The sequence below is a fragment of the Octopus bimaculoides genome, chromosome 7 (assembly GCF_046866305.1).
Source record: "Octopus bimaculoides isolate indiv1 chromosome 7, ASM4686630v1, whole genome shotgun sequence".
Classification (NCBI taxonomy): domain Eukaryota; kingdom Metazoa; phylum Mollusca; class Cephalopoda; order Octopoda; family Octopodidae; genus Octopus; species Octopus bimaculoides.
The window spans coordinates 74,239,491-74,266,990 of NC_142934.1; the positions used below are offsets into that span (position 1 = coordinate 74,239,491).

At 35.4% G+C, this 27,500-nt stretch overlaps 2 protein-coding genes across 5 annotated transcripts in view; both read left to right on the forward strand.

Annotated features, from left to right (window-relative positions):
• The window catches only part of LOC106869748 (uncharacterized), a 66,035-nt gene that overhangs the window by 4,666 nt on the left and 33,869 nt on the right, over positions 1-27,500 (forward strand). For 2 of the 4 annotated variants that reach the window (XM_089355496.1, XM_052969741.2), the window contains one exon: positions 11,597-11,651. The exons of the other annotated variants lie outside the window; for them this stretch is intronic. The gene's annotated coding sequence lies outside the window, so the exon portion shown is untranslated. The remainder of the gene's footprint in view (positions 1-11,596; positions 11,652-27,500) is intronic. 4 annotated transcript variants of the gene reach the window in all.
• LOC149134771 (putative CENPB DNA-binding domain-containing protein 1) lies at positions 18,108-18,425 on the forward strand. Its single transcript, XM_089355823.1, has one exon. The coding sequence runs from the start codon at positions 18,108-18,110 to the stop codon at positions 18,423-18,425; it is 318 nt and encodes a 105-aa protein (XP_089211949.1).

Genomic DNA, 27,500 nt, shown 5'->3' on the forward strand with positions numbered 1-27,500 from the left:
TATTTTAAGGAGGTCATGGGTCTCTACCCGATAAACCGGCCTTTCCCAGTAAATATATATATATATATGTATATATATATATATATATATATATATATATATATATATATATATATATATATATATATATAAATATATATGTATATATATATGTGTGTGTGTGTGTGTGTGTGTGTGTGTGTGTGTGTGTGTGTGTGTGGATCTCGTGTATTCTTAACGTAGTTTTCGAATAGAATCAACGCCATACAGGGTGTGGGAAGGCTATACGTTTTGAATTGCAACAGTGGTTCCCAAACTTTCCGGGCTGCCGCTCCTTTGACACCTACAAGCCACATTCCTAGCAACCCCACCCCAACTAACCATCACAAGCATAGACCTCTTTCTGAAGCAAATTCAAAGCAACTGTATTCAACAAATAAAACTTAACCTAATTAACCCATTATTTCGCTTCTTTTACATGAATAGCTACCCTACCCCATTATCGCCCCACATTTCTTCAACGTTCCTTTGGAACTTTCCACCGCCCCCAGAGGGGCAATACCGCCCACTTTGACTTACAAGAACAATCTACTCGACTGTCTTCAATACAGTCTTCCAGTCTCTGTCCATCCTGTTTCATTCATAAAGAATGAATCGAGTCGAGCCTGTAGAAAACAGCATGACACCAGGTGATCAGACTGAACTAGGGACTTGTAAGTTGCAAGCAAACATTGTAACCATTCGACCATACTGCGCCTGTTTATAATATAATATAATAATACCACAGAATAAAATAAAAGTGAATATAAGGCACATGGCTGTTTAAATGGCTGTCATGACTACCACGATATTATTCAGTTTCAAAGCATGACTTCTGAGCGAGTCATTTGTTAAAAACTACAATTAAGCAGGTTTAACACAAATTGTTAGATCACTGATAATTTGTGTCATAAAAACAGATTCTGTGACTGTTTCTACAGGACTTGTGAAATCGCAGAAAGAACAAGTGTACCGGATGAAGTCACCTTTTGTTATTTAGTTAAGTTGAAGCCGGCGAGCTGGCAGAATCGTTAAGCACGCCGGACAAAGTGCTTAGTGGCACTTCGTCTGTCTTTATGTTCTGAGTTGAAATGTCACTGAGGTTCACTTTGCCTTTCATCCGTTCGGGATCGATAAAATAAATACCAGTCAAATACCAGTCAAAAGAGTTGATTCCGTTAAAGAACATCACAGCACTATGTGTAGGTGTTAAACCATTCGGCAGACTTCTGCACCGTTTCTGTCAGCCAAATTTCGCTTGCAAAGATTTGATTGACTCGAAGCTGTGGTTGAAGACACTTGCCCAAGGTACGACGCATTATGATTGAACCCGAAACTACACAGTTGCGAAGCGAACTTAGCCACATTATCTTGTGAATTTGAATCTAACCAGTGTTAAATATTTACTTTTATTCTTTTCGTTTCAGTAAACTATCTGTAATACTGTTGAATTGAATCTAGTATGGTTTTCTCTACAAAAAATTGTTATCTCGAACAAAAAACAAAACAAAACAAGAAGACAGCTCAAAACAGTCAGTTGTGCAGTATCTTCCTTTTGGCTACGATTCAGAATTTTCTTTTTCAATGTGACTTGTTTACATCTTGGTGATTTGAGTCTATGAGAGTTCAAATCCCGCTATATTTCTGTGTGACTTATTTATGGTTTGGTGGCATTTCAAAATCTTTAAAAAAAAGACCGCTTTAATGTTAAAACAGTGTGTGAAGTTAATTATAGAATACACTTCACATCATAGAGAATGATTTATTTGTATACCTGAACAAATTTATTCTTACTGTGAAGTTCTTTCTTTCTTTTTTTTTTTATATGTTTTCTAAGCTAAGTGAATATGGTCAGCAATTGGACTATGTCTATTTTCATTCTTCTCAAAAGATTCACATATCATGTATAATATAGCTGAGGCACGTGTTCTGCTCATCTTCTCAGGCCTGTATATTATACCGGAGTCACATGTTTTCCTCTCCGCAGGTCTAGGTGCGCGTTCTCTTCCCATCTCTCTTTCTCTCTTTAGACATATGCACTTTATAAACATTTTATTACATATATAACATACTAGTGATTTTGAGAAAGAGAGAGAGTGGGGAGGGATTGAAGGAAGAACGGGAGAAGGAGAGAAGCGGTTATTGTTTAATTATACATCAGTAATTGGTTCAATTTACCATTAGAATATCTATCTATCTATCTATCTATCTATCTATCAGACTGGCTGTGTGGTAAGAAGCTTGCTTCCCAACCACATGGTTCCGGGTTCAGTCCCACTGCGTAGCACCTTGGGAAAGTGTCTTTTGCTATAGCCTCGGGTCGACCAAAGCCTTGTGAGTGGATTTGGTAGAGGGAAACTGAAAGGAGCCCGTTGTATATATATATATGTATGTGTGTGTGTCATTTGAACAATTACCTTATAAACGAAAATAGTGTTTTGTGCCATTGTTAGGAGTGTATTCATGTTAAAAAAAATTCTAATTCCATCTTTTGCATTTTTATATAAATTAATGCCAGTTTCTTCTTTTTTTTTTTTTTGGATACAAAGATCCTCTGATTGAGAGAGGGGAAACGTATTCCGAAGTATTAGCATCGGAAATTAAATGGAATAATATCCAGAAGACTGAACGCAAATAACGGTCTCTCTAAGGTGGGAAACTACTCTTTACTGTGTCTGACACCGCTTATTCAATATTGTACTGTTTTTAAGGCGGCGAGCTGGCAGAAACGTTCGCACGCCGAGCGAAATGCATAGCGGTATTTCGTCTATCTTCATGTTCTGAGTTAAAATTCCGCCGAGGTCGACTTTACCTTTCATCCTTTCGGGGTTGATAAATTAAGTACCAGTTGCGTACTGGGGACGATCCAATCGACTGGCCACCAAAATTTGGGTTTTGTGCCTAGAGTAGAAAAGAATATTGTACTGCTTTTTTTTTCGTATTTTTGAATCAAAATATGTTAGTCAAAAATGAGGGGTTAGTCTTTATGATATCTGCACGTTCTCCAAGACTGGACACATTTCGTTAGGCCGCGATACGTTCTCAGCTCAGATCTCAGTTGCAACGAATTTACATTTCATTTTCCCGAGGTCGATGAAGCAAGATATCAGTCAAGTACTGGGGCCGATATCATCGACTGTTCTCTTCCTCAAATTTCTGGCTGCATGCGTATATTAAGAAATCATTATTAGTAGTTGTTTTGGACGGGTTTGATCGTAAAGTGCATCGGGAAAATCCTTTGCGGTATTTGTACTGGCTCTTTGTATTTCGAGTTCAAATTTTACCGTAGTTAACTTTGCTTTTCATCCTATAGATTTTGATAAAATCAAACAAGTACTGGGATCAATTTAATCGACTAACCCTTTCCCCAATTTTCAGACCTTGTACCTATACCAGCGGTTGTTATTTTTTTTTACTGTTTCAACCCCACAGTCGTGTGCCATTCCGTGTGGGTAGCATTGTTCTTTCTGACATTACTTTAGAGTAACATATGTTTATTGTGTAGAACCCCAACCATCGGGCCGTACAGAAACAATAAATTAAAATTGAATTGTTTCTTTTTCTTTTGACTATCGCAGTCTGTTTATGTGTAATATATATATATATATATATATATATATATATATATATATATATATATATAATACAAAGAATATATATACATGTATACACACATATATGTACATACTTACATCTACATGTGTATATACATGCATATCAGGGTACAGGACGTTAGATATATATATATGACGTGGCACTTCGTCGGTTACAACGACGAGAGTCCCAGTTGATCTGATCGTGAAATTAACGTGCAAGTGGCTGAGCACTCCACAGAAACTGGAAGAAAGAGTGAGAGAAAGTTGTGGTGAAGGAGTACAGCAAAGTTCGCCGCCACCTCCTGCCAGAGCCTCGTGGAGCCTTAGGTGTTTTCGTTCAATAAGCACTCACAACGCCCGGTCTGGGAATCGAAACCGCGATCTTATGACCGCAAGTCCGCTGCCCTAACCACTGGCCATTGCGTCTCACACACACACACACACACACACACACACACACACACACACACACACACACACACACACACATATATATAAATCCCGTTCTGTCTGTTTTTTGTGCACTTATAACTCGAGTATTGTTCATTCAATCGCACTGAAATTTTAAACATGGATGCATGAGAGAGCGGGGCGTTCCGTAATCTAAAAAGATTTTCAAAATTGTCGGTTTCAAAGTGAGAATCGGTATTGTTGTAATCCTTATGGCCTGTCCATCGGATGATTAAAACTTCCATTTTTATTTTTATACGAAACTACTGTTACGTATCCCGTTATTCTTAACACTACGTCAATAAAAATCAAAATAATTTTCTAAAGATATTCTCAACAAAATTCAACTGAAAGTAGAAAAAACTAATTGATTGCTTATAAAACGTGAAAAATTTGGGGGAGGTTGTTAAATCTAAAACCTTGCCTATCGTTTCTCATCCAACTTAAAAAAAAATAAGCGGTATTGTTCAATTTTTGAGATAAAATTGATTTGCAAAGAACGTGCCTTATGTTATTTTATTGCACATTGTGTTATTTCACCCCCGAGTTTCAACTCTTTTTGTGTCAGTTTTTGAGAGAAGTGAGACTTCCCTAAGTATTTTTGCGCCTTTATTGACTAGCAGTTTCAGTTTGCTTGTCCATCGGGTGATTAAAACTTCCATTTATATTTTTATTCGAAACTAATGTTACTTATCACGTAGTTCTTATCACTACGCCAATGAAAATCGAAATAAAATTCGTAAAGCAACAGTCGTCAAATGCAAAAGCCAAAGAACTGTTTACTGCGTAAATATCACTTGCAATATTCACTTTGGAGATAAAATAGCGTTCAATCTGACGTATAGATGTCAACATGAGGTATGTACTATGGAAGAGTACATTGTGTTTATCCTAATGTGTAAGTGTTTGAGTACAACAAGTTTAAGGTTAATTATGTTGTCCGATTCCACTGGAAGTTGTATATATTGTGGGCTGAACAGCTTTCCTTCATTTTATTGGCCTCATGACAATTTTGAAAAGGTTCACTGTGTTAAGATTCACTATCCATCAATTTTCCTTATTTAGAAGAAACAGTCAACAGTTTTAATGTCTCAGGAATCTTTAATGCCCTAACCAAAAGTAACAACCCCATACAATCACCAAATATCTCCACAACTTAAAACCGTCCAAGTTAACCCTCTTCACCTATACAAACCGTCCAATGGGCGTTTGCTAGTATATAAATATATATATATATATATATATATATATATATATATATATATATATATATATATATATATATGTGTGTGTGTGTGTGTGTGTATGTATGTATATTTATATATATATATATATACATTATGTATGTAATATGTATGTAATATATATGTATTATAATGCGACGGGCTGGTAGAATTGTTACCGCGTTGGGGTAAATTGTGTAGCGGCATTTCTTCCAACTTTATGTTCTGCGTTCAAATGCTGCCGAGGTCGACGTTGCCTTTCATCCTTTCAGAGTCAATAAAAGAAGTACTAGTTGAATACTGGAGGTCGATGCGATTGACTTACCCCTCCCCCGAAATTGCTGGTCCTGTGCCAAAATTTGAAACCAAAGTATATGTATTATATTTGTACTAATTAAATTATACATTATGCACTTTATCGTGTTTTATTATGCACATGATCTTCCGGTCCATGGAAAAAAAACATCGCTTTGCACGAAAAGAGTCCTCGGAGAAGAAGAAGAAGGCTGGAGTCCTCTGGCGTAATGTATTTTGTTGGGCGATGATAGTGTTTCATACGTGTTACGTGTTTTAATGTCGGTTGGTATGCAAGATAATGTGTTGTTGTGAGTTGTGCCATTGCATCAATTGAAAATTGTTTCGAATATGAGTTACATGATTTGTCGGTCGTAATTTGTGGGTTATGTTATATCGTGCGTCGACGATGTAAGAGTATGTGCCAAATTGGAAAACAATCATACTGTTATGGAGGAAAGAGAAGTTGGCTCAAACGGGTCTACTAATACTGGAAACGTTATATTACATCTTTACAGTGAAATCAGAGAACTATATCAGAATTCTCTATATACATACTGAGAGTAATGGAACAGGTAAGACACAACATAGAGAAATGAGGGAGAAAATTATAAAAGAGTACTATAAAATAATCAGACAAGCACTTAATTAAATTCAATGATAGAAATAAGATAATCTTACTATAATGGACGTGATGTATGTCAGTATATAGTGTATGTGACTATTTAGTGGTTATTGAAGTGTGTCAGTCTCGAGCAGTGTTCGAAACAGCTAATCGAAGCGGCTGTTGTTTACATCTCAGTTTTCTCAATCAAAATAACCCATGGTACCAGAACATCCAGACATTATTCGCATAGAACAGTGAGAGGTAAGTCTTAGCTTGATTTTTTGTAACTCTAAAGATTCCGCTCGCGCATTCACAGCAAACAAGGCACAGGACCACACTTTAGATCGTGCAGGTGTATTTTTACACACGGCCAGTTATACGTCACCATGAGTAGAGCAACGGACGTCAGCAATTTGAAAATTAGTGTCGATCAAACAGAAAATATAGCCTACAAAGGCGTTTTGTAATCATATTGATATTATCGAAGGAATATGGTTCATAATTTAAATAAGGAAATTTATGAACTTTGAATGTATAAGAGTATAAACAAGCGTAAAATAGTGTAAACAACTAAAATAAAAGTATATCTAAATAACATTTTTTCTTAAAACTTTTTATGTAGTGGTCAAAGGAAGCTCTGGCTTTCTTTAGGAGTGGTCTATACAACCATTCATGATACAAAGGTTGGGAGCCTATTTCAGTTCGGGAGTGAATCGTCATCACATGCCACTTAGTCGCAAACATATGGCATATAGCTGCAATAGAATGCTGTATCACCAACTATAATGTGCTTTCTCTAACACATCACCCAGTAATCTATGAAGTCCATTTACACATTTCTCAATACATACTGCTGTTATGATTTCCCTCCCCCATTTTATGCCCCATCATAGATGGGTCGATTTACTAGTCAGTATAAATACACTAGCCATTGCAATTATTTTCAGCATAATAAATTAGAAGTTGAGTGGATTGAAGAATTTCGGTGGTTATTCTGCAGTGCATGTTTTGTGTAGGTTGTGTAATATTACTGGGTGATGATTCTAAACAGTATGTGTTGAATGAATTGTGTCATTGTTATAGATTGTTGTTGCAAGGCTCGAGGTGTCTGTCGAGGTACTGGCATTTTATTTCCTGTCCTTGATAATTATATCTGGACGGTTTACATTGATTACATTGTCAGTATGAATAGACACATCTTAGATTATTATGACCAGATTGTTGTCATGTGCTGTGTTTGGTACATGCTTATACCACTTATGTTTGCCCGTCGAAGTATTGACATATTGTTGACAGATGACCCATATTACCGACTTGAACGCTTCTGTGGACAAATACTGACTTTGCTACTACTGGAGCTAGAAATGATGTGGTCGATTGTCTCTTCGTGCTAAAATCAGACCTTCCACTTTTGTTTTTGGCTCAGAGCACGTTTAGCTTACTTCTTTTCTGTCGAGCCTTGCAGTAATTTTTCTCTCCAATTTTTCTTCAGAATTATGTTGTCTGTTACATTAACTTTCTGACAAGGCTCGATGCAATAATTTGAGACATTCTTGTCCAGACTGATAATGGAATTAAGGTAAACAGTTCCGATATTATTATCAAGATCAAGAAAATAAGGCAGCGAGCTGGCAGAATCGTCAGCACGCCGGGCGAAATGCTTAGCGGTATTTCGTCTGCCGCTACGTTCTGAGTTCAAATTCTGCCTATGTCGACTTTGCCTTTCATCCTTTCGGGATCGATTAAATAAGTACCAGTTACGCACTGGGGATCAATGTAATCAACTTAATCCCTTCCTCCAAATTTGAGGCCTTGTGCATCCAGTAGAAAGTATTATCAAGAACGAAAACTGGCGTACTCTGATAGATAACTTGACCTCCATCAGCATCATTTTTTCCTAGTTTGTAATCTATTGTTTCCTTATCGTAAAAATCTTTGCTTTCTTTTTGTCCCTTTTAACAGTAACCAGTTTCCCTTTGTTTTAAAGTATTTTTCTAGCCTCACTGTTGTTACTTTGTATTTGTTCTTTGTTTTTATATCTGACCCTATTATCCCTGTGTAAAGAGTAGATATATAATATATCAGTTTAAAGGTGGCAACTTGGAAACTTTCATAGAAGATTCCTAACTTTTCAGTCTAAACTCTTCAGTCCATTCGACTTCTAATTTATTATTATGTTGAAACTGAGGTTTATAATTGCGTTGGCTCGCGTATTTATACCATTTATCTTACTTCTATCATTGAATTTAGTTTCAGTGCTTGTCTGACTATTTTATAGTACTCTTTTGTAATGTTCTCCCTCATTTCTGTGTTGTGTCTTACCTGTTTCATTACTTTAAGTATGTATTTAGAGGATTCTGATACAGTTCTCTGATTTCACTGTAAAGATGTAATATAACGTTTCCAGTTTTAGTAGATTCGTTTGAGCCAACTTCTCTTTCTTCTATAACAGTATGATTGTTTTCCAATTTGGCATGGCATGATTGTTGTACAGCGTTGGATTGTATACAGTGTCCAGCGTTGGATTGTATACAGTGTCCATACTGTATACAGTATGTTTTTTTAATATCCAGTTTGCTTGATTACTAGATTGAATATCTGCCTCTAGTTGCTCAGAAGGGCTTAGACAGAACAACTATATGTTTTTGTGGAATTTGGCGTTTTTAAAAACAAAGATTTTGGTTATATGGTTATATACTGGAAACATGTTTGTATGAAAAACATAATCGGTTATACGAAAAAAAAAAAAGAGAAGAAAAATGAGTTAAAATAAATCTTTTCATACATAAAGTATAGCTACTTAGTAACACACTTAATTTCACAGATTGATGGTTCTAATATCTAGTAGTGGAAAATACATTCAAATTCTAACAACACATTGAGAAAAATTATTTTTGTTAATATTTATTAACTGTTTAATTAATTTTGATTTCCTTCTTAGTCACAAGTTAAAGCATTTTAAGAAAAAAGAGTTACTCGAATATATCGGTCAGTATTTGATTACTATTTACTTTAATGACACTGAAAGAGTGAAAAAAAAAGTCGACTTCGGCGGTAACGGGGGATGCATAACTTAATCCATATCCCAGTTTAACCCGATGATCTGTCTCTTAAGGTAGAGTCCACATCCGGTATTTTTAATGGCGAGTAAGAGGAGTCTAGATAGCATCCCCTCTTTAGATCTCCTGATAATAACTTCTGCCCTTTCCTCTCACTAGTCTCGAAATCCAAAGAGAGTCATACATCTCTAACTCGCCATTAAAAAGAACCTTCTACCGATTCTGATAATCTACTGCTTTTGGAGTCAAATATTTCTCCTAACTATATAATGGTTTTAAATCTTGGTACAAGATCAGAAATTCTTAGTAGATTCCCAGTCCTTGACTGGTACTTTATTTCATCGACCTCGAAAGGATGAAAGGAAAAGTTGACAATGGTGGTAAAACCGGAAGAAATACCGTTTAGCATTCTTGTCCGGCGTGCTAATAAAATAGAATGGAATTTGTCTTGGATATAGCTTTACTAGTGGTGAAAGGAAAACCACCAAATCAATAAACGCATCTGTATTTGTGAATGCCATCATCCTTTGTAATCACAAGGGATACAACTTGAAACAAAAAAATCCTTTTACGTGTTTCATTTATGACAGCAAATCAACCCGGCTGAACTCACTCTTTCTGCAAGCTATATACATAGAAGGCATTGAACTCAACGTTACTAAGCTTATGACACACTCATTAATTTAACAGTGATTCTACTGCTAACATTTGTAACTTGTACCACTGGATCAACTTCAGCTTGCCAGCTTTTCTTGTGGTCAGCATCAGAATCTATAGAAATACAGAAACCTATTTTGACAGCGGAGAGAGTATATAATATGTGTAGATTGTTATACTGTAACATGACACAAACAATTAACCGCTGCATTTCAGAATTTCCACTTCATGTTGCGGTTTGGTGGCTTGTGTGTCTCAATGGCCCTGAGAGCAGTGCCAGCGGATTGCAAGCCTCTGGTGGTTCCTATACTGGACAGATTAAAGGATAGAAGCCAGGTCAACATGGACTACTTCATCCCAGTGGTAAAAACGAGTTTGTATAGGGCTAATATTCCTACGGAGAAAAAAAAAACAAAGTTACAGGAGTATCGATGACAATTCAAAACCAACAAAAACTAGGAGAGAAAATACCTTCACCCAGGAAAGCTTATCACGCAGTGTAGCAAAATCCGGAAAAAAGGTGCAAAGCTACAGGGAATCAGTTGGAGAGAAGTAGAAAAGATAGTGAAGAGTGGAGAACAGTGGAGAAAAAACGTCGATGGCCTAGGATCCATAGGGAGCGAAGAGCTTGAGTAAGTAATATATCAGGATGTGAAAGCTTGGGAAGAGGTATGATATATCTGGTACAATAAATCTGTCATTCAACCAACTATCTATGTTCTATTGTTCAATTGGATCAGAGCTGACGTGGGCTTACACATCATCATTATCTTCAACAACCTTCAATATATAATTATATCTATAGAAACATCAAGAAAGTGTGTCGGTTGTGGACAGTATTAAGGTTATAGAATACCATCCGACAAACAGCGCAACTGGTAGCCCAACGATCCTCCGCCACCCTTATCGCCTCGACCATCTGTTACTCAGTGACGAAATTAAGAAACTAATGTTGAAATTCAACAATACGTTGAGACAATCTAAACTTAAAAACAATACCATTGTCAGTCATTTGTAATTCAACAATCTCTTCATCATGTTGAATGGTTTTGACATTTGTCAGCTCTGCATAATTTCTTTCTTTTTCTTTTTTTAATTTTCTTTTTTTTTTTTACTTTTGTTATTGTTATAGCTTTTGTTGTTGTTTGTAAAAATGTAAAAAAAATGTAAGTAGACAAACATTCAAAGAAAGATACAAAGCAAACTTTCATAATAATTTCGTGTTTATTCTGCTCGTCTTGACACCTCCGTGTTTATGATGGGACAACAAAATGAAAACTGTGAGAAAATAGATTAACGCCTATATACTCCGCCTACAACTTACCGACATTATCATCATCATAATCATTATTATTAATAGCAGTAAGGCGGTGAGCTGGCAGAATCATTAGCATGCTTGGCAAGATGCTTAGCAGCATGTCGCCCATCTTTACGTTCTGAGTTCAAATTCCGCCGAGATCGACTTTGCCTTTCATCCTTTCGGGGTCGATGAAATAAGTACCATTTGAGCGATGTGGTCGATGTAATTGGCTTACACTTCCTCTGATAGTGCAGGCCTTGTCCCAAGATTAGAAATCGTTATTATTATTATTATTATTATTATTATTATTATAATTATTATTATTATTATTATTATTATTATTACTATTATTATTATTAATATTATCATTAATATTTATTATCTTTGCATAGCTTCTAATGCTGGAGATGTACTACGGTGCCAGCTGTTCACTACTAGTAAACTAAGGTAACACCCCTTATTTTTCGAGCACCGTTATTATTATTATTATTATTATTTTTTATTATTATTATTATTATTATTATTATTATTATTATTATTATTATCATTATCATTATTATTATTGTTGTTGTTGTTGTTGTTGTTGTTGTTGTTGTTGTTGTTGTTGTTGTTGTTGTTGTTATTCGAGCGGTTCCAAGCAGTGCTGTTTTCTGCAAGTGCTCCACCCTTATTGCAGCCCTTGTTTGTTCCATGTACTTCTTCAAGATTTTTGCTCACTCTTTCCAGGGCTCTGAAAATTATTGGTACTACTACCACTTTTTTCATCCACCACAATTGCTTAACCTCCCAAGCTAATCCGTCGTATCTATCGACTTTTGTTTCTTCCTCATCGCATACCTTGTTGTCAGCTGGGTATGCTATATCTATGATCCAGCATCGTTTGCTTTCTTTCTCAATTAACACTATGTCTGGTTTCCTATTCTCTATCTTATGGTCGCACTGAATCGTAAAATCCCATAGGATTCTTGCATTATCATTTTCGATGATGCCTTCGGGTTTATGTTCGTAGCACTTTTTTGCTCTGTCAAGTCCATACTTGTTGCAAAGTATTCTTCTTCTTCTTCTTCTTCTTCTTCTCATTATTATTATTATTACTAAGGCAACGAGCAGGCAGAATCGTTTAGCACGTCAGGCAAAATGCTTAGCCACATTTCGTCCATCTTTACATTCTGAGTTCAAAGTCCCCTGAGTTCGACTTTGCATTTCATCCTTTCAGAGTAGGTAAATAAGTACCAGTTGAGTATTGGGATCGCTGTAATCGACTTATCCCCTACCCCGAAATTGCTGGCCTTGTGCCCAAATTAGTAGCAGTAACAGCGGTGACAATTTTGTTTTTCCTCTTCAGAATTTGAGCCTTTCTCATATTCTGACAAGGTTGACCATCTTGAGATATATGTGGCCATCTGTTAAATGTATATAACTTCGATTTACTTCTTTTAGATATGTTTGTTTTCATCCTGTCATCAATATTGTTTTCATTCTTTTATAATTAAATTATCTTATCGCCTTCAACGTTTTGATGTCAAATCCAAGGGTTTATACCCCATGTACAAATTATATTCTTTCTCATTTTGGAACAAGGTTAGCAATGTTGAAGAGAGCGGGAAGAAGATTACATCGACTGCAGTTCTCAATTGTTCTTATTCTATCGATCTCGAAAGGATGAAAAACAAACTTGACTTTGGCGGCATTTGAACTCAGAATGTAAAGAGTCGGAAGAAATGCCACTAAGCATGTTCTCCGATGTGCTAACCATTCTGCCAGTTCAATATTCTGAAGTATATTGACACTAATTTAAGTATTGAAATATTATATTATCTTTTAGGGAACCTTGTATATGTTGGTACAGAAGAAATAGAAATGTCAAAATATGTAATATTTTGATGAACTTAAATATTTCCTAATTCGTAATTTATGTTTGGAAAATAACGGTCTTAAATCTATTAACAGTTCTATATCTTCGTCTAATCTTCTGAATGAAGTGGTGAAAGTGACGCTATTATCACCACGTTTTAATAAGAGGCAGCCAGTATCATAGGAATGATATTGTAACTGATAAAATCATTATCGCCAGATTAAAAAATTTTAACAGTTAGTTACAAATATCTTTCATGAATCAGTAATTGTTCTAAATTTATTACACGAGTGTTATATATGTGTATTTATATTTTGTTTGTGTTTTGGTCTTGTACCAAAATTTGAAACCAATATATTGTTCGTATTTTGCTTGTAATACAGTCTCTATAGATAATCTAGTTTTTTTTTGTGTGTGTGTGTGTCGAATTCTGTATAAGACTGTAGTGTTGTAAACTAAAGCCTTTTCATTTAGTTTTGTTTCGTATTTTGTGTTATAATGTATTATAATGGTTCTATGTTGTAAATGCATGTCCAGTCCAACCGACGAAAATGTGTTGTACTTGTATGTCCTATGTGACAGTTTGAGTAGCGAAGTTTGCAACTCTCATGTGAATATTTTTCTATCTTCTATTAGGAGTAGCTTCAAGGTGAAGGAGTGGCTGTGTGGTAAGAAGCTTGCTTCCCAACCACATAGTTCCGGGTTCAGTCCTACTGCGTGGCACATTGGGCAAGTGTCTTCTACTATAGCCTCGGGCCGACCAAAGACTTGTGAGTGGATTTGGTAGACGAAACCTGAAAGAAACCCGTCGTATATATATATATATATATATATATATATATATATATGTGTGTGTGTGTGTGTGTGTGTGTGTATGCATGTATTTGTGTATCTGTGTTTGTCCCCCACCATCGCTTGACAACCGATGTTGGTGTGTTTACGTCCCCGTAACTTAGCGGTTCGGCAAAAGAGACCGATAGAATAAGTACTGGGCTTACAAAGAATAAATCCTGGGGTTGATTTCTTCGATTAAAGGCGGTGCTCCAGCATGGCCGCAATCAAATGACTGAAACAAGTAAAAGAATATTATTTCCTTCACGTTTAGGATGCATTATAAAATTATTAACTACCCCCAACACTTCAGTGTACTTAATTTTATCGACCTCGGAAAGATAAAAAGCAAAGTTGACCGCGGCGGGATTTGGACACAGGTAGTGAGCCCCAACTAAATACCATTCAACATTTTGCCCAATTTTCTAACAACTTTTACAATACACTTGAACTCCATTCTGAGTCTTGTAGGTTTGTAGTTTCGTGTGGATGATGTTTTATAACCAGGATAGAGCTGAAGGTAGGGGTGAAAGTCAATAAGGATGACGAGAAGGGTGTAAACAGGTTGGATAAGTGGGTACGGTTGGAAAGGATATACTGTTAAATAATTTCTAGAAGGATTCTATAGAATCATACACTCTATAAAATATATTTATTTCAGAACCGATTTTTCTGATTTTTCTTGAATAGCTTTATTATTTAAACAAACTTATAAGAATTAGAATAAAAAAATTAATCATGGATTTTCGGAAACAGAGCTTAAAATTATATTAAATTTTTTTCTAATACATCAAATAATCACTTGCGTCATAAAATTTCCTAGATATTTCAAAATATTCTTTTCTACTCTTGGCACAAGGCCCGAAATTTTGGGGGAGGGGGACCAGTCGATTAGATCAACCCAGTACGCAACTGGTACTTAATTTATCGACCTTGAAAGGAAGGATGAAAGGCAAAGTCGACCTCAGCAGAATTTGAACTCAGAACGTAAAGATAGACGAAACACCGCTAAGCATTTCACCCGAGGTGCTAACGTTTCTTATTTCTTTATTGCCCACAAGGGGCTAAGCATAGAGGGGACAAGCAAGGACAGACAAGGTGATTAAGTCGATTACATCGACCCCAGTGCGTAACTGGCACTTTATTTATCGACCCCGAAAGGAGGAAAGGCAAAGTCGACCTCGGCGGAATTTGAACTCAGAACGTAACGGCAGACGAAATACCGCTAAGCATTTCGCCCGGCGCGCTAACGTTTCTGCCAGCTCGTCGCCTTAGATATTTCAAAATATTAAAAATACATTTACGTCGTAGTTTTACAGTTGTTGCCAATAACGGTTGGTGTTGGTTACTCAATGTTTCGAATCATTGCTGCGTGGGTTAGAAGCTCGCTTTGCAACCATGTGGTTTCGCATTCAGTCCTACTACGCGGCACCTTGGGCAAGTGTCTTCTACTCTAGCCCCCAGACCAACGAATGCTTTGTGAGTGTATTTGACAGACGGAAACTGTGTGGAAGTCCATCGTATACATAATTCATACAAACATATATGTGTGTGTATTTGTGTTTGTTCTCGCCCATCCCTTGATAACCGGTGTTGGTTTACTTACGTCGCTGCAGCTAACGATTCGGCAAAAGAGACCAACAGAATAAGTACCAGGATTTAAAATAAGTACTGGGATTCATTTGTTCGACTAAATCACATCATGGCCGCAGTCCAATGCCTGAAAAGTGTAAAAGACAAAAGATTAAAAAAAAAAAAATGAAACAATATTTGATCCCTCCTTCCGCAAACAAAACGTTTGAATCGCTTAAGGTTCATCGATTTTAAATATACATCACGTAACTACTCTTCGGTCTTTATACATCGATGCATAAATTTTATAAATGTTTCAAGTCTGAAAGACACTGACGCTACGTAATATAACGAGCCTCTCTTTAAAACGACCGTAATAAAATGCATAAAAAAGCTTATAATGAGAAAAAATATCAAACTACAATTACTTAGGACTGGGAAATATTGTATATTCGGATAAGAATATAAAAATGTCATCTAATAATGAGAAAATACCTAAAAACTTTCTGTGTTTTTCTATAAAAAACATTTTCACATAGCATTAAACAAATTCTTTAATGGCTTTGATCGGATTGGGTGGGAGAGGACAGTACCCACGGTCTTCGCCGACAATCCGTGACTGGTGAGATCGACGGAGCAATTTTTTTTTGTTTTTATTTAAGTTATGAATGGCGGCTACAGGGAAAAAAAAACATGTGCAGGGTGGGAATTTCAAAGAGCTAAAAGTTTTGGGAAAGAAATTGTCTAGCGCAGCGCCTGAGGGCGTGGAGACCATATGAGTGACGAAAGAAGACAAAAACGAATGCTTTGAATGGATCCGAGTGAAGGCGAGTCGAGATCAAACAGCTCGAGATTAAACAGAGAGGTTGCTGAAGTAACGATACAAAAGATAGAGCACGTTTTGTGGACTAGAGTTTAGTGTCTGCAGGCCAACGTTACCGGTGGACAAGCAGACCCATGACTACAACCACTCTAACAGTAACCATCCCGCTTTTTAAATAGCTAGTGCATCTATATAATATACGTATACTTTCTTTTTTAAGACTGTGGCGTGTGCGTGATTTGATTGAGATTTCATGGAGGTCTCCTATTTGACTAACACGAGCACATATTAAGGAAAATGGTTGAGAAAATGAAAGACTGAATCTCTTTCCGCAATTGATTAAATTAGCAACTAGAAAAACATAAAACGATACGTACAAAAGTTCTTTTCATCGTTGTTTGCCAGTTTGAGAAACATCGATGGTGCATATTTAATTTTCATGTTGCACTGGTTTATTATTAATACAACATGACGCAGCTGTACATGTGCGTATTTGCATATACATTTATGTATATATATGTATATATATATATATATATATATATATATATATATATATATATATATATATATATATATATACATACATATATATAATACATACATTTATATATATATATATATATATATATATATATATATATATATATATATATATATATATATATATGTATATATGTATGTATATATATATATATATATATATATATATATATATATATATATATATGAAGGTGTGTATCTATGTATCGTCTCTCTCTCTCCGTCTTCCGTTCTATTGGACTTTCCTCTAGAATAAGTAGATATAAAAACATGAATGAAGATTTTTATTATGAATGAAAGATTACACTTTATATAACTTAAGTCATAATAAAACAATCAACTATATTGTATGATCAAAGAAATTAAATAAAAAGACAAGTTATTTATCCCATAAAATAAAATAAAAAAATAAACAGTATTAATGGAAAAAATTCAATCCTAATCTAATCGAAGTCTTAGTTTAGGCTAAGATGATAAACTTACTACTAATTAATTTAGTGTTAAAAAAGGTATCGACCAAAATTATCATTAAAAATCAATTGAATAATATAAAAATACATATATTTTTCAAACAATGATATAAAGTCATTTAACAAAGGTAAAAACGATACTTATCGCTACGCTGCTGCAGTTTAAACTATTAATTTTTCTATATGTGACAGTGAATTTTCATCGATGAGTTCATGAACCTAGCTTCTTTTCCCTAAAACTATATAAAATATTTTATACTGTGAAACTTAATTTAATTTTAATTTTCAATAAATTGAATTTAATTGAGTTTTTACCTGTAAATTTGGATTTATATCCCTATTATTATTATTATTATTATTATTATATATATATATATATATATATATACAGGCATACCTCGGATTAAATCATTTCGATTTACGTAGTTCTCGATTATACGTCGGTTTTTCCAAAATTATATAAGGAAAATTAAAAATTAGCTTAATTCATTTTACTCGACTTTACGTCTGTCCGCCACAAATATTGGAATCGTAAAATCACTAGAAATAAGAATAAAAGCATATAAAATCATATGAAAATAGTACAATAAAGTAGTGTAGCTTAGTGAACGAAATCATGAAAACAGCTGTGTTGTCTTATTTTCTGGTCTTTCGGAGCTCATATTGCACTGTAGTTCCAATATCTACCGTTAGGCGTCGTTGTCACTCGTGATTCCCGTGATTGGTTTGAATTCAGATTTGTTTACTGCTGCTTATCGGCTGCTTTCTCATTCTCATTCATTTGCAACTTTATTATTTTTTTTGTCCCCATGGCTCTTAAGAAAATTCATAGCGAAAGCGCTAGGCGCCATGCCATAACGCTGGAAGATAAACTGGTTATAATAAAACGCCAGGAAAAAGGTGAAAAAGTGGTAGCAATTGCAATTGTACATAATAAGGGCAACATTTTAGCACATATCAAATCTGAAGCCCCAGGGATGAAGAACACTGTCATTAATAAGAAAACAGGCAAAATCTCTGAAGAAATGGAAAGTCGTCTTTCTCTTTGGATTGTTAGATTGAATCGCCAGCGTGCTACTATTAGTCAAGAAATCATTCAAGAGAAAGATTTGTCTTTGAGGATCTGAAGAAAAAATATCCAGATGAAAAAGATGTAGAGTTCAAGGCAAGTCAAGGATGGTGCATGAGATTTAAGGAGCGACGAAGTTATCATTCTATAAGAAGCAAAGTGAAAGTGTATCAGCTGACGAACAAGCAGCAGCGGAATTTCCTAAAACATTAAAAAAATCATCGAAAAAAAACGGGTTTCCTCCCGAAGAGATGTTTAACGTAGACGAAACTGGATTGTTTAGAAAAAATTGCCAGAGCATTCATTCATTTCCAAGGAGGAGAAAACTATTCCAGGCTACAAGGTCTCAAAAGAACGTGTGACCATTATGTTGAGAGGTAATTGTGCAGGAGATTTTAAATAAAAGCCATCGTTCGTGTATCATGCACACAACTCCCGTGCCCTGAAGAACAAACCCAAGGCATCTCTCCTTGTTATATGGATGGCTAATTCAAAAGCATGGGTTATTGTTGTTGTTTTTGAAGATTGGTTCTTCAATCATTTTATCCCAGCAGCAGAGAAGTACTGTAAGGAGAAAGGGATTCTTTTTAAGGCTTTTCTTATCTTAGATCGTAGAATTTGGCTCCAACGTTACCGTCGTATACCTCCCTCCAAACACCATATCTCTTCTGTAGCAAATCGATCAGGGAATAATTGCTGTCTTTAAGCGTTACTATATGAAGCGTACGCTGCGGCAAGCAATAGCTGCAACTGATCTTGATGAGTCCATCATACTTCGTGACTTTCGGAAGAGATACGATATCTACAAGGCTGTACAGAACATAGCTGTGGCATGGAATGATGTACAGAGCACGGCTAGGAACGGTATATAGAAGAAGCTATGCGTGCAATTCATGAATGATTTTAAGGGCTTTGAAAATGTTGCCATCAACAAAACGTTGGTGACTACGAGCAAAGAGAGCTTCACGAGCAGCAAAATCAAGAAGAGAAAGGCGAACCTGAGCCACGTCACTTTACTATTACGAAAATGCAGTAAGCATTTGCATATATCGAAAAAGGTTTTTCTATGTTCAAGGATATGGACTGAAATGCTCAACGCCTTTCCAAGATTATGAGGGCTTGTCACGAAGCTTTTGCTCCTTATAATGTAATCCTTAAGGAAAAGAAGACAGTTCAAGGAACTCTCAACCAGTCTTTTTAAGCGTATCGAACAACAACAATAGCCAGAGTCATCTGTTGATGTTGACGATCCACAGCCATCTATATCCGCGATGTAAACCATTAAATTGTATGTACGTATTGATAAATAAAAAATTAATTTTCTTTACTATTGAAAAATGATAATAATTGCTGGATTTGTGTTTTAAGCTTAAAAAAGGATTTTATTTTACCATGTCTTATTGCAAACCGCATTCATAAATAAAGCGTCCGCGATGTACGGTAAACACCACCAAATTGTATTCGCAAATTTAGATTACTTTTTTTTTTACTGTACAGTATTAAAAAATAAAAATTATTTGTTTGTAAGCTTGAAATAGGTTTTTTATTAACCAAGTATTATTGATTATTGCATTCATAAATAAAGTACAGAACTGGGAATGGTTATTATCGGTTTAGCCTAGAGACAAGTAAATTCGGTCTAGCCTAGGCGGCTTAAGTCGTGTTTCCTGGAACCAATTAACGACGTAGGGTGAGGTATGCCTATATGTATGTATGTATGTATGTATGTATGTATGTATGCATGTATGTATCCACGCACACACATATGTGTATGTGAGAGAGAAAGAGATAGTGGGTGGGTGTGATTGTGTGTGTGTGTGTTTGAAGAAGGATTTCTTTAAATTAAAAATTGTTAATTACATAAAAGAAAGCTTAATAAACAGAATGACGCAAATTTGTTCGTATTACATAAACACTTTGGCTGTCTTCAGACACATGTATTATGGGATAAACTCTGCAGAGGAAGTTGTTTATACCATAACACATGTGTTTGGAAAGCTATAAATAGCGAAAGCGCTTACATTATAGAAAAACTTCCTTTCAAGAGATTTGTGGCATTCTGTATTTTCGAAGAATTTTATAGAATTAACATTTTTTAATTTAAAAAATCCCCAGACGTTGTGAAACCTTGTGTTCGTGTATATATATATATATATAGCAAAGTAGGTTATAATTATAATTCTTTTTGGCGAAATATTACAATCTGCTGTTTATGTTTATTTTATGTAAGCACATTTGCGTATCGCTAAATCTTCCATTAATTTGGATGACTGAAACATATACTAATAGAGAAGCAAGCTGAAGAAAACCGAGATCGAACGGGCTTAACTGATGAGGCAACGAAAATTGCTGAAACTGACGTCAGTATCAAGAATTCACGATCGGCATTTTTCGGACGATTCAGGACCCTTTTAGTGTATATGCTTTCATTCAAGTGCGTTAACTACAGTATTTGAGAATTTTAGCACTTTAGCTTGTATTTCTAGCAATGTAGGCATTTCTTAACACTCTAGTCACATTTAGTGACAGTTACACTTCTCCTTTATCGTGAAATATTGCTTTATATATATATATATATATATATATATATATATATATGTGTGTGTGTGTGTGTGTGTGTATCTATATATATATGTATATGTGTGTGTATATCTATATCTATATATGTATATGTATATGTATACGTATATATATGTATAAGTATATATATATATATATATATATATATATATATATATATATATATATATATATATATATATATATGTATATGTATCTATGAATAATATGTATATTTATATACGTACATATATTCATACACACGCGCACGTACGCACGTACACACACATTTATAATGGCGAAGGAAGATGTTCACGCACGTGTTGGTGTATTCATGTACGTGATAGGTTTAATTGGGCGTGTGTTGGTGTGCATGTGCACGCGTGCGTATATGCACACGTGCGTATATGCACACCTCCCCCCCCCCCCACATTCATTCAGTAGATTTCCCAGCGCTAAATGTTGCTTCACACCATAAAAATGTAATGTAAAAAAGATTCTTCCTCTTCCTCCAAACTTGATCTCTTTCAGATATATATACTTCTCACTAATTTATTCAGTCTCAACGATTTAAATCTCTTAATTAAATCTCACACTCAGTTCATCAAACGTTTCGTTCTCAAAATTATGCATCACGTGAACAGTGAATAAAACTTCAACACGAAACGATGCTATTTGCTTAACATATAAATGTTAACTGTTGGACGTTGCTACCATGTGAGTTGCATGAGGACCAGCAGCAAGTTTTAAAAGTGAAGCTAATATGAGATACCTGTTCATCGTTGTAATTAGGACAATAAATTATACGATGTTAGCGATATACTTAAATTAGTCTACTTAGGAAATTACGTGAGAATTGTCTCACTGCTCTATAATTAATGTAGCGTGTAGATTTGAGTCTGTGTGTATGCGTGTAGGCGAATGCGTGTGTTTAGCGCACGCACACACACACGTACAGTTGCTTTGCCAATATATATATATATATATATATATATATATATATATATATATATGTGTGTGTGTGTGTGTATGTGTGTGTGTGTGTGTGTGTGTGTGTGTGTGTGTGTATGTATGTGTCTGTGTGTGTATATATATATATATATATATATATAAAAACATATATATATATATATATATAGACACACACACACATATGTATATATTTATATATATAAGGTATATTATGTAGAAAAGACAGATAAACAAAGGAAGGCTTAAGGAGAGTATTCACATGGAAAGTTGCATATACAAATAACTGAATGATGTAATCAAGTCTTATCTTTTCAGTCGTTCAGGTGTTGTATCCATGTATGAACACATAAATTCACACATACGCGCGCCCGCCCGCACGCACACACACTCACACATACCGGAATCACTCGCGTTAAAAGTCTGATAGTAACTCAAACTGATTTAATGTTTGTCAATGAGGATGATTTTTTACCTTTAAACATCAAGTTAAATATCTAGTAAAGCGCTTTTACAGTTTCTCTCCGCAACAGTACCTTCACTTCTCCTCAATGACTTCTTTCCAGACATCTTGAATTGTAGGTAAATCTGACAGTGCCGCTGATCAGCAATTATCCACAACAAATATGTAGTAAAAAAAGAATAGTACGAAGTAAGAACTGCTGTGTGAAAGCAAAATATTCGCATGAATGTAAGAATGAAAATGTGATAATGAAAAAGTGAAGGAATGTGATAGGAGAAAGTATTATGTATTTACAGTTAGTTGAAGGGTTACCAGATTCATAGACACTTTACCCTTTGCACCTCTGATTTGAACAATAAAAATTCCATACTCTGCTCACACATACATGAACGCACACATAGACAAACACGCATGCACGTACACTCTGTGTTGACATATGACGTATGTAGCTACAGGTATTGCTATCATACAGTTACTATTAGTGGTGTTGCCAATTGGTTATTCAAAAGTTGCCAATTGGTTATTCAGAAGTTGTTAATAGTAGTGGTTTTTGTTGTATTGGTTTTCATGTTTTCATGTTGATGATGGTAGGAGTATTGTTGATAGTAGCTGTGGGTATATTGCTTAATATGTGTTGAAGAGAGGCGGGGGTATGAGATAGTACAGCCATTGTATCTCAGCATACTATATCTCGTACACCCTGGTCGAAAGGAATTTTGATGTGGTTTTCAGGCGGTGAGATGCTGCTAACATGGCGGTACGTGACACGAATTCCGTCTCCTTCGGTGAATTGTTTCCTGGAAAGAAGGGTTACAACCACCAAGTAAATGTTAAATAGCACAGGGGCAAGGACACATCTTTGTTTTACCCCACTAGGACACCAAGGGATCTGAGGTTTCACCTCCCATTGTTACTTTCGTTTGTATACAATCATGAAACTTCTGGACAAACGAGAGAAACGTTGTTGAACAGCCAAACTTCTGAAGCAGGCGCCACAACATAGGACAGTTAACTGTGTCAGACACCTTTGTTAGATCAATGAAAGTGTATCATCTATTTCTCTGCAGTTCACAAACCTTCAAGAAGACGCGCCACAAATATCATGTCAGAAGTGTTTCTTTCTGGTTGAAATCCATATTGAGATCCAAGCAAAATCCAGATAACATGAAGTACAAGAAGTCGGAGGAGAGTAGGAGAGAAGATCTTGCTGGCATAATCCAAAAGAGAGGACACCCTGCTGTTGCCTCACTCTGGACGGTCTCCCTTGCGCTTGCATATTGCACAGTTGGAATGTTTCTACTTGTCAGGTATAGTCGTCCTCTGCCAACAGAAAAGAAACAAAGAGTGAAGATGGGATATGAGGTAAGGCCCGCCATACTTGTAGATCTCATCTGGAATTCAATCATTGCCGGGAGACTTCTTGTTTTTGAGATCGCATGTTTTTGAGATCAACTGTTGGTGGTGGGGTTGTCAAGTTCTGTCGGGATAGGAAGACCTGAAATCTCTTCAAGTGCCGTGGGGTCCGTGGGGATTACCGAATTCAGAGGATCTCTGACACTGGACTCCACGATGACGAGATACTTCGTCGGATCAATTTGATCTCTGCATCTTTCGGGAGACTCAGCAAACGAGTCTTTTGGAGCAAGAACTTTTGAGAAAGTACAAAAATCTCCGTTTGCCGAGCTGTCTATGTATCCACCCTCCTGTACAGGTTTGAGTGCTGGACCCTTTGTTGGCGCAAGGTAAGACAACTAGGAGCGTTCCATATCAAATCGCTCCAAGGTATTCTTAGTTTTTCTTGGCAGGACAAGATGTTTCATACTCAAATCCTCCTGAGGGCTGGAATCTACAGCGTTGAAGCCTGCATCCTTCGTCGTCTTCTCAGTTGGGTTGGACATGTGATTCGGATGCCGGGTAACCGACTCCAAAAGACGGTCCTCTTCAGTGTGATCGAGACTGGATATATATTGATGTTCAAAACTTCGTTTTCATTACCATCTCAGGTGGTCTTTCATTTGTATTAGTCGGAGGGCATGGAAGTCAGTGTATGATGCTGGATTAGAGCGCTTTGAAACCGAACGCAAGAGACTGCATGAAGAGAGGAGGAAACGTCGTCATGAACCCCGTAAGGCTGTAGATCGGCGTCACGTTCAGTACCCTCAGTGCCAGATGATCTGCCTATCTCGTATAGATCTTGTTAGACACGTTCGTTCCCATAAAATATAATGTACTGGAGGCAGAGGAGGAGGAATGTCTTGGATCGACGTTATCATCTCCTTTGATAAGCCGTCTTAAGCAAGTAAGTAAGCATGCATATATATCCCGCTAGCAGTACACCAAAACACAATATTAGTCAGCTTTGATGTAACAAGTTTATATACTAACATCCTACACGACTTAGGAATTGAAATTGTTGACTTATGAATTACAAAACATCAAGATTCCATTCCAGAGAGATTCCCGAAAGAGTTTATTTTGGAAGGACTCAAATTAATATTGGAGAGCAAGCACTTCCTTTTTGGTAACGAACTATATTTACAATAAGAGGAACAACTATGGGAACCAACGTAGCCCCAACATATGCAACACTCGTTATGGAATATCTAGAGTCAAAACTATACTCTCAACTGCAGGTAACGTTCAGTCACGACTTCACCACCTACATTAATAACAACTGGAAACGTTACCTAGAAGATTGCTTCATCTTCAGGAATAGAAACCAAGAAGACCTGCAAAGATTCTATTCCATCATAAACAGGCTTCATGAAGCAATACAATTCACCATGGAATGTAGTAGAAAGGAACTACCATTTCTGGATATCCTTATCATTAAAGAAGGGGAAAGTATCAAAACAGACCTATTTTACAAACCAACAGACACACACCATTATTTAAATTTCCGATCAGCACACCCCTCACATACCAGCAATCCTCCAAAATGAATGCACTCATAAACGACTCATCAATGATATATAGCAGTCGACAAGCACCAGACTTTAAAAAACTACTCTGCAAGGCGAAATTTACATCTAACATTGAAACAATGCAAGTTAAAAAATGCGGGGGATCCTCGATGCGGAACCTGTGAATACATTGAAGAGGGTGGACAAATCTCCTTTAAAAACAATGAGATTTTCAAAATCAATGCAACATGAATTGCAAAACGAAAAACTTAATTTACTGTGCAACTTGCCCACAATGTAAAGAGTACCATATTGGTGAAACCGGAACGGGACTACATGACAGAGTTCGTGTACACAAACAACAAATTAAAGACCCCTCTGTCAGAAACACCATTTGTAGTGGACACTTCGCATCATTCGGAAAGAGAAAATTCACAATCTTCACCTTCTTTAAGTCATGGTCGGACAACGATCATTTCCGGAAATATAAAGATGAATTCTTCATCAGGAGTTACAAACCATTCCTGAACACAAAAAAAAAAAAAAATGATATTTCAACCCACCAACCAACAAATAACGGGATCCTCTCCTTTTCTGTATATGTATATATATATATATATATATATATATATATATATATATATATATATATATATATATATATCCAAATAGAAGTGGATGACACCCACAATTTCAATCATTCGATCGTTGAAGAGAACAACCCTCAGAGGTAAAATGCCATTTCACTAACCCCTTAAATACTTGAGTAGTGTAGATACGTATACATATGTGTGTGTGTGTGCGTGTGCATGTGTATGTTGGTACATGTAAACATACAAATGCGATAGATGCACATGCACATGTGTGCGTGGATATATATGTATATGTGTGTGTAGATAGATATATGTGTATGTTTACATGTGTATGTGTGTATATATATATGTGTGCGTGTGTATGTATATATATATATATATATATATATATATAGAAAGAGAGCGAGAGACAAAGGTGTGGGTATATGTGAACTGAAGGTGATATTTGTGTGTGTGTGTGTATGTATGTGTGTGTATGTGTGTATATGTACATGTGTATGGATACGCATTTATATATGTGTGTGTGTATATGAGTATATCTGTGAATGTGTGTATATGTATATATGTGTAAATGTGGGTGTCTATATATATACATATATATATATATGTATATATATATATATATATGTATATATATATATATATGTATGTGTGTGTACATTTGTATGTATATGCATGTATGTATGCATATATATATATATGTATGGCTATGTCTATGTATGTACATGTGTATGTATGCATATGTGTATGTATGTATGTATGTATGTATGTATGTATATATATATATATGTATGTATATATATATATGTATATATATATATGTATATATATATATGTATATATATATATATATATATATATATATATATATATATATATATATATATATATATATATATATATATATATATACGCGTCAAGAAATAGCTATTGTTTCTTTCAAAAGAGACAAAGAGTTAATAGGACTGCAAAAAGAAGTGCTCAAATAAATTAGTCAAGTATAATTAAACATTGATCATAGAACAAATATTAAAATACGGTATCAAACCTCCAACATACATCATATATAAATAAATATTACCATGGCTTTCATGATATATAAATAATATATAAATCAAAATATTTTGATATATATTATGAAAGCCATGGTAATATATATTTATATATGATGTATACTGGAATTAAAAATAGGAAGGATCATGAACGATTCTTTTATACACACTTTTCTCTGTATCTTTTGTACACCTCTTCTTTGTATCTCTTGTACTTGTCTAGCGTCTCGTGTTTGACTCGAACACTTCTATGCTTTCTATGATTTTCTAAAGAAGATTTTATAAATATATATGTATATATATATATATGTGTGTGTGTGTGTGTGTGTGTGTGTGTGTGTGTGTGTGTGTGTGTGTGTGTGTGTGTGTGAGACCATCTATATGCGTCTTTACATCATAATTATGTAAAAATACCGTATTTTCATTAAGTATGACATATAGATATTCATCTATGTATCATATTACAGTCAGTAGAAACGGTTTTATTCTAAATTTGTATCTATTGCATATAACAGAATTTTATTCAGCCCGGTGGCTATTCGCAAAGCTAGTTAATGCTTATTTACCGTTTTTCTGTATACTGGACGCGATAAA

Coding starts and splice junctions, on each gene's coding strand:
- LOC149134771 (XM_089355823.1), top strand. CDS start 18,108: ATGGCTCTTAAGAAAATTCATAGCGAAAGCGCTAGGCGCCATGCCATA.